Raw genomic sequence first — 15511 nt, 5'->3', positions numbered from 1 at the left:
GCAGCTATATTTCACTTTATGCAATATCTTAAGGAAAAAAAATTGTTCTCCATTGTGTCCTTGATGTAGAGTAACAAATCTGGAATCCACATGCATGATTCACAAGTTTCTGAACATGAATTCTGGCTCCTGTATCTGTTTCTGTGATATTTACAAACATCCCAAATGCCACCATATTAGAGTGATCATCAAGAAATACTGGGCTCTGTTTATATCTTCCATTTCTACAGATGGCAAAATATGGACACACATTTGTACTAAAACTGCTCATAATAGATATTCAATAACTGCTTAATGTTCAGTGTTTACTCCATTTCTTGATCTAATATTGGATTCAATACTGCCCTGTAGAAAGAAATTGACTTCACCAATTGTCAGGTGTCCTTTTGATTAACTTTCCTTTAACTACCATTCTGGAAAAAAAAAAATTGGTTTCAAAGTTTCAATTATCAAGAACTGCTAATAACTCCACTTTATGAAGAAGAGAAATGGAAGAAATGATAAAGGAATTGGTATAAAACTGCTTGCCATCTATGTTTTAGGAATGACTAAGGTCTGTCTCCAGTTTCACCTGGTCTTGCTCTCAGTAATACACAGGAGTTTGTTTGTTTGTTTGTTTTTTAAGGTAATAAACAACAGGAAATATTTGCTCTAAATCAACATATACATAGTTCATGTGCTTGAGAAAAACTCTAAAAGTAAATCAAACTTAACAGTCGCAAGGGGTCATGTAGAGACATTTTTGTTGTTGTTGTTGTTGTTTTGCTTTTTTACTTTTACCATGTTTATAACATTATTAACATTTCTGCTTTTTAAGCAACTGAAGCCATAAAGAGAACAGAACGCAGGTACAAGGCTCACTGTGGGAGTCTTGATCAAAGCTTGAGTATTTTACAGAAGACAGTGCCAATAATCTAGGATAAGTCTACTAACATAAGTATTTAAAATCCCATTAGAAATTTTCTAGAATGGTGACTTTGAAAAGGGAGAAATACATTTGAAAATACAGAAAATAAGGAAATACGCCTTCTTTGTGTGGGGGTGAATTTTTTGTTTGCTTACAGGGCAGCTGGGCGAGTGGGGTGGGGAAAATATTACCTGCTGCCCGTTACAGAGCTTACCTACGGATTCATCTTTGTGGATGTGTGCGGGCCTATTTTGGAAGACAGTCTACTTTTGTAGGAAAAATAGCTGGTTTTTAGGAAGAGCCCTAGAAATGGTTGCAAATAAGATGAAAACTTTGCAGTAGCCATGGTAACTCTAGAATGGAGGCCGGTCACAAAACCACATAAATTTACCCAAAATCTCCGCTAAAGAATCAGTATGATCCTTGAATTCAATTTACTGTGACATCAAGGCTCAAGAAAGATCCACTGTGATTGGTAAAGACAAATATTATTCAATATTTTAAAATTCTCACAGTATATCAGTGTTTCATTTCTTTTCTTTTTCTTTTTCTTTTCTTTCTTTCTTTTTTTTTTTTTTTTTGTCTAACAGCTTCTACCTCAAATTTTCCGGTGCAAAAATGGAATCAACATCCTTCAGGCTCTGAAAAAAATTGGTATATTATTCTTTAAATGTTTCATTTCTTCCCCCAGTAAAAATACCATGGTAAAATAATATTACAGCTTTATTTAGGAGTCAACAGCAATTTATAAATATGTATGAGACACCTGGCCCATGCGATGTTGCCTGGGTTGGAAAGTCAAGATGAATACGACAAAGCTTACAAAACTGAAAAGCTCTGACAGGTAAATAAGCATCACACGGCACTGCAAATGAGGGGTAAAACAGTGGTGTGCATACGGTGCTTCTCAGGTAGTTACAGTGTCTACACTTTTGCAGGAGGGAATTGAGAGGGGCTTTGCAGAGGAGGTAATGACGAAATTGAGCTGAACAACCAGAGCAAGTGTTTCAGATGAGACCAGGACAAAGGGAATTCCAAGCAGAGGGGGGAAAGTCACATGTAAGAAGAGGCTTGGAGTAGTAAACAGGCATGATATAAATGTAGGTCAAAATGGGTAAATCAGATGTTTCCGGGTGGGAGTGATAAATTAGAATAGGAAGTGAGGTGTGCTTATGTAACGGGTCAAGAAGACAATGAGGTGCTCTCCAAACGTCGAATACACCTGCTTTAAGATGACTTCCCTTTCACTGCTTTATTTTCCTCCACTCTTGCTGGGAATAATGTTAAGACCCACTACACAAGGTTGCAAGACTAAACACTTGAGACAAATAGGTAAATTATTACACATGCTTAATTAAATGTAAGAGCAAATTAGTTGCACATTGAAATGACAATTCCAAATTTACCAAAGACCTTTTAATTTCATCTTGAAGAAATAAAGCCTTACACTCTGCCATTATTGTAAAACCCTTCCTCATACATTACCTTACTACTTCTTTCTCACAACAGTCCTGTAAGGTAAGCAGGGGATTTGTTATTCATCATTTCCATTTTATTTCAGAGGAAACAGTCCCTGAGGTGGCTGTACACCGTTTCCACAACTAAGCCATATCAGGGCTGGCCTTGAACTCACATCTTCTGACTTCTGGTCTCATGTTCATCTGCACTACTCAATGCCACTTCTCTTTATATAAAAGAATTATTTTTTGTTTAACCTTTTTAGTTATTTACAAAGATTGATTGCTCTTCAATGTTGGGAAGAGGGAAACCTCTTAGGACAAACCAGTTGTAATACAAACCAGAACGCAAATATCTTTTCTCTCGGCATTGTCTCATGGCTATGAGGCTACGGGAGCTGAATATAGGGTAGATACTGGCAAGAAACAATTTCTCAATTCCCTGGAATTTGAGATGACTAGGAAATAGCTGTTACAGATGGTTTTGACTGCAAAGCCTAAAAGAGGAAGAAAAGAAGAGATACCACTCATGACTGCGGATCAGGTGCTCCTACCGCCCAAAGCCTCCTGGGCAAGACAGCTTGCTCCCATCAGCAGAGTAACGTTGAGAAGGGAGGGCAGAGGGGAGAAGAGCACTGATGCTTTGCGTAGAAACGGTGACACACAGAAGAGAAGAGACACCAGAGGTGGGGACAGTAACCATATGCCATCCATGATTTCTCACATAAACAAATCAGTTATAGTCAAGCTTTTGACTTCAACATCATCAGTTTTATGTATACATTTTGGTAAAATGGCTTGGTTTTGAATAGTATATGTGGGGATGGGAATGGTGGCTAAAAATTTGTGTCTGGAAATGTTATACGGTGCTTGTCTAAAAAAAAAAAAAAAAAAAAGTCCCTAATAATATTTCCCCTGCTCCTGATAATCATGTGTAATAATCGTATGACATGTGAGAAATAAAATCATGTGTCGTAAAACAAGTATTTTATTTGGCCCAAGTTTTTATTTCATCAACTTAAAACCTCTCCAAAGTAAAGTAATCCGCTGTTAAAAATCTGCCCACTAGATGGCTGTGTTGCCTTTATAAATATCCTTTTTAATCAACTGAATAAAAGAAAACTGAAAAAGTTTCTTGGAGTAATTACCCTTTTTGGAAAAATATCTATTCTTATGTGTGTGGAGGTTTGATAATTATGTCTTTCTAAGGATTTGGAGAAGAGTCATTCAGTTTTTCTGTGAGTGAAATAAACTTGAAGGGGATACTTTTAATCTTGGGAGGTGCACATAATTGCACCCATTTTTCCTTTTTGGTATTGAGAGAATGTTCTGAGAGTCCCCAGCTCTAAGTCATTTCACTTAGGAATATTTAATCTTTAAAAAAAAGACAAGCATTATCCTATTAACATTTCAGTTATCCTTTCTAATAAGTTGTTTGAAACTCTGATGTCTCTTGCTGGGATAATATGGAACTTAAGTCATACATTATTCTCTTTTTTCTTTCTTTTTTTAAAAGATTTTATTTATTTATTTGACAGAGAGAGAGAGACATCACAAGTAGGCAGAGAGGCAGGCAGAGGGAGGCGGGGGAAGCAGGCTCCCTGCCGAGAAGAGCCCCTGAAGCCCGGCTCCATCCCAGGACCCTGAGACCTGAGGCCATGACCTGAGCCGAGGACAGAGGCTTAACCCACTGAGCCACCCTGGTGTCCCTTCTCCTTTTTTTTTTTTTTTTTTAAAGATTTTATTTATTTATTTGGCAAAGACAGAGAGGACGCAAGCAGGGGTAGCAGTAGTCAGGGGGAGAGGGAGAAGCAGGCTCCCAAGCAGGGAGCCCAAGGATGGGCTCAATCCCAGGACCCTGGGATCATGACCTGAGCCGAAGGCAGATGCTTAACTGATTGAGCCACCCAGGCACCCCATAAGTCATACGTTCTTAAAACAGATTAATTTGACAAGGTTTCTATCTAGTAACAGACAAGAAAAAAATTTTTTTTAATTGAGAATTCTTTAAAAGTAGTGAAAAGAAGGGCCGTCTGTACCCCAATGTTTATAGCAGCAATGGCCACGGTCGCCAAACTGTGGAAAGAACCAAGATGCCCTTCAACGGACGAATGGATAAGGAAGATGTGGTCCATATACACTATGGAGTATGATGCCTCCATCAGAAAGGACGAATACCCAACTTCTGTAGCAACATGGACGGGACTGGAAGAGATGATGCTGAGTGAAATAAGTCAAGCAGAGAGAGTCAATTACCATATGGTTTCACTTATTTGTGGAGCATAACAAATAGCATGGAGGACATAGGGAGATGGAGAGGAGAAGGGAGTTGAGGGAAATTGGAAGGGGAAGTGAACCATGAGAGACTGTGGACTCTGAAAAACAGTCTGAGGGTTTTGAAAGGGCGGGGGGTGGGAGGTTGGGGGAACCAGGTGGTGGGTATTAGAGAGGGCACGGATTGTATGGAGCACTGGGTGTGGTGCAAAAACTATGAATACTGTTACGCTGAAAAGAAATTTAAAAATGGTAATAAAATAATAATAATAATAATAACGAATAGAGAACAAATTCTCAACTCTTTGGTTCCATTTCCGCAATGATTTAGAGACACTGAATGCTTACTAGGTCCCAGGCTTTGTGTTGCAATATATATTAACAGTATCTTCATGATTCTCACAATGAGACACTTTACAGATGAGAAAAGCTTGTCCAGTATCTTATAATAAATGGAGGAGGCACGATTTTATCAGAAGTTATGCTTTTTCCATTATGTCATGGCACACCCCAAAAGAAAAGAATGATTTTTGAATAAAAGCATCCCACAGATGGGGAAAAAAATAAAATAAAATAAAAGAGCCATTTCGAGAATAGATTTTCCAAAAGATTTTCATTTCAGTTTGGGTTATATGTAAGCAATCGTTTCGTCTTCTGATGCACGGAAACTGAGGACTAATGTCTCTATCTATTCATCCTCTCTTTGCTACCAATTTCTCTCTACACATGCTTCTGTTGGAAAAGATGAGTTTCAAAGATTCCCTTTTTCCATTGGTATAACAGTTTTATTTCAAACTTCAAGTCATGTATTTTAGTTCATCGACACATTTAATTTGATTTAGAAGGCCAACTGCTGACAAGTTATTACATAGTTAAAATTTGGATCCATTATGTAAAGCTTATTTTTAGTTCAATAACCAAAGTTTTTTATTTGGCATAAACAAGGTTTCTTCCGCACCCCCGCCCTTAAAGTTAAGTACAAGATTGAATATTTAGATGTACTTTATATAATATACACCAATCATCAGACTCTCCTATTTCAGTTCTCAGGTTGACTGAAATCCTATTTTAAGCTCTTCCTTCAACCCACTGTAATTTTTCCTGTAAGCCATAATTAAGTTAGTTGATGCTTTTGTGGGAAAGCAAATATCTAGGATGTGAAAAGTCCAAATGGACTTCTATTTAGTTAGTAGACACTGTTATTAAAATGGCAAGTAGTCATCTAAGTCTTTAAATGCATCAGTTACATTGGAGCTCAAGCAGTTGATACTCAGAAAGACATCTGAAAGTTGGTAGGGTCACTTATTCTTCCCACCGTATCTATACATTCTAGTTCCTGGCTGCGTGAATATGTATGGGATGAAGCAGGAAGCACCCCTGAGAACAATTAGGATGAAAGAAATAATCCGGATTTGTGGAGAAATTGAGCCCCAGAAGAGAATGAATGTACAGCCCTCTGGGAATCCTGTGGCGGTGTGGTCCGTGCTCCAGGAATGCTGAGTTGTCCCCGTGCTGATGAACGGGACAGCTGGGGAGAGAGGGCCAGAGACAGAGAATGTAGGAATGGGTTCTGCAGCATTCACTGACAACATGGAAGCCTACAGTGCTCAAATCCTACAAAATCTGGTAGTTTCCTTTCAGCCTGAGCCTTGTGGGGGGTTGTGGGGCAGAAGTAATATTTATCAAGAAAGGATTATTCAGGACCTCTAGGATGTACTGAAACCTAAACTCACTGACTTATGTATATTATTAATTACGTCTTACAGATGGCAAACCTGAGGCTCAGAAAGATTGAGTCACTTGCCGAATGTCTCATAGTTGAAGGTCATGGAGCAAGGACTCATTCAGGCCTAATTCCAGAGTCGCTGTTTGTTTCTTGCCTACTCCATGCTGTCTCTTTTGAGTAGGTTATTTAGATGAGGAAGATGTGTTAGAATTTGTATATAGTCTTTAAATATGGCAAAATGAGATCTGTTTAGAATAAAACACATGGAATTATTTATTGTTCTGCTATTACTCGGAATGAGTTGATTAAAATGATCCTGTATTTTTAAATTATCTATGTTGCTTCACAGAAAAAAGTAGCAAGAGCAGGAATTTGCTTTCTACTTAGGAATCCATGCTCCCAGATGTAGGCTGATACGTGGTATATTGGCATCTGAAACAAAGATACAAATTTTATCTTTTTAAAATTGGAAATTATAATATTTCTACAACCCAAGGAAGCAGACTTATCACACTTAATAATATCATAATAAATTTCATATTTGAAAGAACTGGATTTCATTGTTGTATCTGATAAGGAACAAGTACTACCCGAGTGATATCCTGAAATAGCAGGCATATTTCAATACGTCTATTGCACCTTGACCTTGAAAAAGTAAGCCAGTCCTAAAAGAAATAATGCAAAGTTTTAATGAGAAGAAAAAAGTTAAAAGTTAATACTATTTCAATCCGATGTAACAACTACTACATTTTGAATATAGGGTAGGGGTAGCAAAAATGTCATAACCATATGCCTGATATCATTATTGATTTGGGGAGGATGGAAGGGAAGTTCTTAAATATTGTCCAGAGAGTTAATAAATTTGGCCTAGAATTTAAAGGGCTGAATTTCTTAATGTTTTAGAAATTGAATAATTTTGCTTTGATTAAATCAAGAAGATAACCCCAGATTTCCTCAAATTGGACCTTCACCCAAGATCAGGGTGCCTCACAGCTTTGAGGAGAGGTGCACTTATTTTCTCTGTGGGTTGCTTTTTTCTCTAAATTCTTCTTTCTTGTGCACTTTATTTAAGACTTGTTTATTTACTTGGGGGGTGGGGTAGAAGGAGAGGGAGAGACAGGATCCCGACCAGACTGTGCACTAAGCGTGGAGCCCAATGTAGGGCTCGATCTCACGACGCTGAGATCATGACCTGAGCCGAAACCAAGAGTTGGGTGACGCTCAGTTGACTGCACCAACCCAGGCACTCCTCCTTGTGCACTTGAAAGAGAAGCTTGATTCTCACAGAGCTCAGTGAGAAGCCTTCAGCTGGCCACGTGACAAGATGTTTTTACAAGATGTTCTTATCATGGTGGACCTCCCTGGTGTACTGGGTATGGGGACATCAGTCATTCCCTTCTTCGTGAAGCTCCTCTCATGGCTTGTGCCAGGCCAGGAGCGTGTTTTGCGTTACCTCCCAGACTGTCTCCTCTGCTTTCCATGTGTAAGGCACTTGCACGGCTTTCTCTCTCAAGTTGGAATTTCCTGAGGTGTCGGTCCTTCGTTCACAGGTCATTCCACAGCTAACCTTAAACAGAGCAAGTCCAGCTCACAACCTGTCCAGCCCTAAACAGCCTCCCGTTGCCGTGTCCTCTCATTTGATGGGGTCACCATCAACCTGGCCATGGGAGCAAGCGACGAGGAGGTATCCTGCTTCTCATCTACTGCGAATTCTTGCCTGCACACCCAGCGGCTCTTGAATCAGGAATGTCTGCTCTCACCATTGTTCTGTTTGGGGCCCCCGACATCTCTCAGCAAGGCTGTTCCAGAATCTCCTGATACTTGCCTTGTTTTTTGCCTTGTCCTCTCACATACTTTCCACTGGCTCCACAAGGGTAGACTTAAACATACAATGGGCTCTGTCTCCTCCTTATATAATAATCTTCAAACCCTTCTTATATCCAAAGCAGTGTGAAGCCCTAACTCCTTAATTGGGCACTAAAGGCATTTTAGTGCCTGCACTGCCTATCTCTTCAGCCTTCTATGTGGTCCTTCTTCTATCCCAGTAACACTGGATTCTAGGCCTCTCTCCCAGAACACTTGTCCCTCTCTACTACTAAGCACTGCTAGTGCTACCAGTATACTACTGTTCCTGCCAACACACACACACACACACACACACACACACACACACACACGGGACGATGAAGGAAGAAGGCACATAAGAAGAAATCTGGTGTCTACTAGCATCACGTGCGACAACATTATACAAAGACCCGAGAGAATATGCCTGTTATTTTTTTAAAAAATAATTTTTGTGACATGAATTTTTATAAAGTGGACTCAAATAGAAAACCCAAATTCAGTCATCCATTTAACACCATAGCATTGGTTAAGCACCTACTATGTGCCAAATAATATGCTATACGCCAACTGATTTTTGGCTATTTTCAAGTATAAAACTTTAGTATATGTTTACAGAAATGTTCAGTGCCAAGTGACCAATATGAACTTTTATGAATTCAACGATAAAATCCATGGAATAAAATTTTAAAGGTATTAACCCTTTAAAAAATACATGTTAAACAGAAAGAGAATCACTAATATGAAAACCAGTAGCGTGAACTGGGGTGTCAAGCTGCCCCCCCCCCCCCGTTTCAGCTTTATCCAGGGCAGCGGGAGGCATGGCAGTGCACATGAACAGACTAGCTCAATGCCAAGGTCGTCTTAGCCATCTGCCACACCCGGCCTCATTCAGAGCCCTGTCCCAGCACAACTCCCAACCCTTACACCTACAGTACCTTGCCTCCGAGTATCAGCCTCTGGGCTTCTTTGCCAGAGTGAGGCAGGCTCCCACTCTGAGGATACTCCTTGTTTCTTTGGAACTCCCTTTCCATGGCAAACACACTTCCTGTGTTCTGAGCCTTCTGTAGCCCACATCCCCGCTCTGGCCCTGCCTGGCACCCAGCTCTCTGACGGCGTCTCTCAGGCAGGGCAAGGTCGGGGCTGGTGTTCCTCTTCCACATTCTGTGAGGCTAATGTCATCTGACTTTCCCCCTCTCTGCCTCTCTGTATTCTCTTACAGCTTTGGGATTCCTTACCAGCCTCCTCAAACCACAGACCCCCCACCTCAGGGGAATCATGTCACAGGTCCCCCAGCACCCAGCAGGACACTTCCTTGGTTCCTTACCGAATCAGCTGGCTGTGAGCTGCCTTTCCTTCTAAACTGCCCCTTGTCTCCTTCTGACTCAAATTAATTTTAACTTTCTTTCTCCAGCCCTTCTCCGGCGCCTTCTTCCTATTCTTCTAAATGAGTCTGAGCATAACATTTTCCTCTATTATTTTGTTCTGTATACTTCCATCTTTTCCATTGAGGATCTAAATACCCACCACGGGATATTCAAAAAACTTTAAAGTAAACACAGAGTCAAAAAGAGTGCCAATGGCATGCCTTCGATGGAAAAGGATCAAGGCATTCCAATTCTGGCAGTTTCCAGTAGATAGCCCTCTGGTCATACATAACACGGACTTGGCAGAGACAGTGTGAATACCAAGCTTTCTAGAGGGTGTCCTCTCTGGATTCAACTGCTTATTGAGAATTTATTCTGTTGATGCAGAGGCAGGGAGAATCTGGTGAAAGCCAATGAAGTACAACTGTACCAGATAACAGGGGGCATTCAGTAAACTGTAAATGAGAGAGTTAACAAACGTGTGGCTTTACAGAAGGTTCGTGGTCCTCATGTCCACTTTCTGATCTTGTGGCTATGACCTGGGAAACTGAGGTTCGTTTTAGTAGGTGGGTTTTGACTGTCTGAGTTTTAGGTTTACGTAAGTCATAGAAACTATTGAGGAAATTCACCTATGCCATGGTGAGTCGAAACCACAGACTTGTTTGTAAGAGATACCTATGAGGATCTGTTTGCAAGGACTTCGGAAGTCCTAGGCATGTAACTTACTCTCTCTCGTGTGAGATGATCAAGTCTCTGAGCGTGACAGGTAAAGTGTTTATCACCGGTGCCTCCTTGGGGCACCTGGGTGGCCCAATCATTAAGCATCTGCCTTTGGCTCAGGTCATGATCCCAGGGTCCTGGGTTCAAACTCCGCATCAGGCTCCTTGCAGGAAGCCTGCTTCTCCCTCTCCCACTCCCCTGCTTCTGTTCCCTCTCTTGCTGTGTCTTTCTGTCAAATAAATAAATAAAATCTTAAAAAAAAAAAAGAAATGATTCACCTTGCGTGTGGTAGCAGATTTATTTCCAGGGGCTGGTTTCTTCACCATGGAGCAGACATGGATTTTGTTTTCCCTTTTGAAAAATAACCTCTGGCGTTTAAAGCATGCATCATAGTATTTTCACTGGCAGATAGCTAAAGTGTGACAGCATCAGAGGATAAAACAGGACATGATTTTTGCACTGTTTTGAATGACCAGAACTGGGGTACTTGTTAAGAATGGAAGGAGGGGGCAGCCGAAAGCATGTTTATGAAGTGCTGAACCTTTACTTAGATCTGTCCCGTCAATAGGAACATTCTGGAAAGATGAGAACTGAAGTCTCTTGAGTTCTAATTTTTTATGGTTGAACATGGAACTCTGTCTTGCTTGATAGGACACCACCAGGAGCAACAAGGAATTAAAACAGGGACGGATTAGCATCTAGAGACTTCTTTGAGAAAGAAAACAATCTGGGTTATTTTAACATAAACTCTGATATTACAAGAGGGTTTGGGGGACAATTTGGGAACTAGCTCTAAGCTTGACATAAATCTTGAAATCTCTACCTTTCCATCTCCTTCTTGAGGCACCTTGCTGTCGGGAGGCAACAGCAGTTTCTACTTTGCAATGGCCCATCCCCTGTGTCATCTCAAATGTGCATGTATGAATGGCCTCACTGCCCCCTACTATCCTGGAGGTGGAGTTTGGTGGAGAGCCCTCATCGTTCAAGAATTTCATTCTCATCAAGAAAAGAGAAGTGAGTTAACTACCTCTGTTTGAATCTTGAATTCAAAGGGATATTAAATCTTCATAGTGGCAATGTTGAACCTATAGACAAGTTTCTCTTGTCTCTTGACAAAATTCTCTATCCTCCTGATCAGGAACAGCTTAGTCCCACATACGGAAGGACTCGCAGATTTCTACATGGTTCGTTGGTTCGTTTTATGGCCCAAACTCAGACCTCTGTGATTCATTTCTGTTACACGGCTCACATGCTCTAAACCACATTCCCATGTTTTCTCCTATTGAAATGGAAGACTGTAGGGAGAGAAGGGAAAGAGACTGATTTGGGGACAGAAGTGGTTCCTTGAAAGGGACAGAGAACAGATGGGCTTAACAATTCATTATGGATAAAGATGTTGGAAGGAAACTGTGGAAATATTTAGCAGTTTCATAATCTCTGTATCATACACCCCGCCCCCCACCGAAAAAAGCACAGTGGTAATTTTATTAAGGCAGGAATAAGTTTAAATATGTAAGGGAGAAGAGCTGATGCTGAAATATGAAAGTGAAATTTAAATTTGAGGGAAATACTATGTTGCTGAAAAAGCCTATAAGATGTGAGGTTAGGGTGAGGCATTTGTATTTATTACTAGATATAGAAATTCACTTGCTCAGCATTCTATTTCCTTAAAAGGAGGAGAAATCAGCTACGTGACAACTGTTCATTTTCACAAGTGACAGTGACTTCATATTTTGATTTCTAGTTTTATTTTGGTCCCCAAATTAACATTTTTTAGTGTTTCTTTCCATTCTGCTCCTCTGACCCAGCCTGGAAAATTTGAAGAACATTTATTTCTTTTGTTTTTCCACTATCATAAGGCTTTAAAATATTTTTCTTAAACTCAAAATATAAAAACAATGATATTTTCAAAGTGCATGTATTGAGATTCTCATTTGCCATGAGATAACACAGTTAGAATTCATAGTTAAGGCAGCTGAACTTTCATTTTGTTCCTGTTGTTTATATTTGAAATTACCTATGATTTATCATTTATGGAAGACTTATAAAATTTATAGACTGTGTGTTTTATGGCTTAGACTCAGGCATCCATGAATCATTGCTAATAAACACAATTCTTGACAATGACATTTGACTCTAGCAGAGCCCTCGTCCAATGCACCAAATGTCTGAGCTCAAACTGGTGTCACTTTAGAGGTATAGAGAGTTAAGGCAGCTTCCAAAATCTGTTTTGGATTCCATTCATAGTCCGTGTTCTGTGACCGTTTGATGTTCATGAGCTCCTGTTGAATGTTTTGTTATTCAGTGTACACTTTATAAAAGCAGGTCTCACTAAATATATGTAGGAGAGGAAAACAACAACAACAAAATTCACCAAATAGCTGTTTGACAGCGAATGTATGTAGTGCAACCAAACTTCAGTACTCTTATCTGTTTTGGTGTTATAATCCTGAAGCAATTCAGAAATAAATTTTGGCAGGTAAATAAAATCATATACTGATTTCTGGAACATGGCAGAATGCAAATGAGAAATAGAAATATAATCTTCAACACTGTGTAACAATATATTTGCGATGTCTTACAAAAATATCTAAAATAAAATAGCTTTCCTAAGATTAGTTTTTATGTTATATCCCTAAGCAGATCTTTAAAAAAATACATACATATATAATATATATATATTTTCAAGCCAGCTCCTCTTTAAGGAGATTATATTTTTTTCCTATATGAAGCGTTCTATAACCCAGTGAGCTAATGTGAGAGAGAGCGAGAGCGAGCATGGGAAGGAAGGGGTGCGGGGTGGGGGTGCAGAGGGACAGGGATCGAGTCCAAGTGGACTCTATGCTGAGCGCAGAGCCTGATGCAGGGCTCAGTCTCATGACCCGAGATCACGACCTGAGCTAAAACCAAGAGTAGGACACTTAACCGACTGTGCCACCCAGGTGTCCCCCAGTGACCTAATTCTTAAATGCATACTATGTGTCAGACACTGCTTTCAGCTTGTAGGTGTTTTATTTCATTTATTATTTACAACAACCTTATGAAGTAGGGATTCTTGTTACTGTATTTTGACATATGAGGAATTTGAGGACATCAAGTAACTTGTTGAAAGTCAGACAGTGATGAGGAAGACAAGACTTGAGCTCAGGCAGTCTGACTTCCAACCTACCATATTAAGTCGCTACACTTCACTCCATGGATTCAGACCAGAGGTAGGTGATCTCTTAAGCTGTATATATATAAGTGATATATATACTGTATATATATATATAAGTGAAAATATATATATACAATTTTATTGACATATTTCCCCTATTTGAAATAGTTAAGGCTTACAAAGGAAAGAAAAATAGTCCCTTGTGATTTTCCTTAACAAAACATCATCATCTGAGAGGCAATTTTGATATGTATAAAAACTAAACCTTCCAAATTACTAAAATATCCGATGGTTTTCTGGAAATGAAGTTTCCTAGAAGGAACAGAGCTTGTTCAAGACCAAGGTTACCACTAGAGCATGACAAGTCTCCTCTATATTGGCAATGATAGAATATTATGCCACCATCTCATACCAATAACCTCAGGAAGAGTGTAAAGATCATATACAAGAAGGCGATTCAGGCATTTGGGCCTTTCTTCAAAGCTTTGACCTAAGTCAGGGAGATCCAGAAGACCGCGACTAATCCAGGAGATCCACTTGTGAACTGGATCTTCAAGGACCCCAAAACTTACGGTTCTATGGGAAGTTCCATTAAGTGTAGCATCCCCCTGGGAGATCTCATCTTAGGACTCTTGGTCTTGCTGATTTTCTTATTGGAAGGCACTTGGGGAATTTGGAACTGGAGCAGGTTTTCTGAGGCGCCTGAATCATGGACATTTAGTACTAGACAGGAGTCAGCTTGTCTAACTTCATCATTTTGCCAAAAGGCAGAGTTTAAACTTTGGATGATGTCACAGGACCTGTCAGGAATAAAATCACAAAGGAAAGCAGCTTCTCTGGCTCTTACAATCTGGAGATTTAGTTGACTGACTTGGCCTTCATACCGGTCAAAGCCCCTGGCCTTTTAGACCTGTGGACACAGTTTGTGGCACTTCTTTCTCTGTCCTTTATCAAGCGTCCGTGGCTGCGCATGCCACTCTGATTCCCAGTTTTGTGACTCTGTGACAGAATGATCAGCATCCCGAGAAACAGCACATGGCTAAAACACAACATCGACTATGATGTACAGGACTGCTAGATGTTATCTTAATGTTCTTGTACCTTCTGGAACATTGGAGAATTTTGTTTAGGGTTAAACAAGTCTCTAATCATAATCTTATTTTTACCCATCTCTTTAAGAAATGTGGATGGAGAAAAACAGGATAAAAAATGAATTTTCACTGTTTGCCTTAATCTCAATTTAAATGTAGATTCTGGGGAAATATTCTATTTCCAGAGACGGTCTCCAATAATTCCTACTTGTAAGGGAGGAAAGGGAGACGGACTGAGAAGTTTCCAGGATCCCAAGAACAAAGCCGCAAATTCATTCTAGTTAGTGCCCCCGCTAGTGCAGGGGTGGGGTCCTACCCAGAGAGCCACATACCAGGAGCAGCTACAGCAACAGCACCAGCAGAAGCAACACGTGTTGTTGGGTCTCTGGTTTCCGGGCCCTTGAGACACAGCAGGTGTTCCTTCATTTTGTGTCTGCTGTCTTTTTCGCATTTCAGCTACTTTCGGACCCAACTGGCTGAAAGAAAAGAGAAAACAGAAGGTATGAAAAATTAAAAGAGAGCTACATTGCCTCTGCTGAAGGGAGCACAGTTTAATTGGGATGGGAGATAAATGAAGATTAAAAAAAGAGAAACTGAGGGTGCCGGGGTGGCTCAGTGGGTTAAGCCTCTGCCTTCGGCTCAGGTCATGATCTCAGGGTCCTGGGATCGAGCCCCGCATCGGGCTCTTTGCTCGGCAGGGAGCCTGCTTCCCCCTCTCTCTCTTCCTGCCTCTCTAGCTACTTGTGATCTCTCTGTCTTTCTGTCATATAAGTAAATTTAAAAATCTTAAAAAAAAAAAAAGAGAGAAACTGAATAAGCGCTAGTAGTCAAATGAAAAATTCTCAAGAAAATAATTTTAGGAGACTATCTTAAAAACTTTCCAACTTTTGGAAAATATTATAAAACTGTGTCAAAAACACAAAATAAACCCGGATAGAGATAGGCTATTTTCTCAAGCAGGAACATGGGA

At 40.1% G+C, this 15511-nt stretch overlaps 1 protein-coding gene across 1 annotated transcript in view; it reads right to left on the bottom strand.

The window, feature by feature from the left end:
• RGS17 (regulator of G protein signaling 17) overlaps nt 1-15511 on the bottom strand; it is a 90605-nt gene that overhangs the window by 18546 nt on the left and 56548 nt on the right. Inside the window, exon 2 of the mRNA XM_059176728.1 lies at nt 14874-15017. Coding sequence (XP_059032711.1) covers nt 14874-14992 — 119 coding nt within the window. The 5' untranslated portion in view covers nt 14993-15017. The remainder of the gene's footprint in view (nt 1-14873; nt 15018-15511) is intronic.

This window comes from Mustela lutreola, chromosome 6, assembly GCF_030435805.1.
Source record: "Mustela lutreola isolate mMusLut2 chromosome 6, mMusLut2.pri, whole genome shotgun sequence".
In the NCBI taxonomy this organism is placed as follows: Eukaryota; Metazoa; Chordata; class Mammalia; order Carnivora; family Mustelidae; genus Mustela; species Mustela lutreola.
This window is presented reverse-complemented; position numbering and strand designations above follow the sequence as displayed.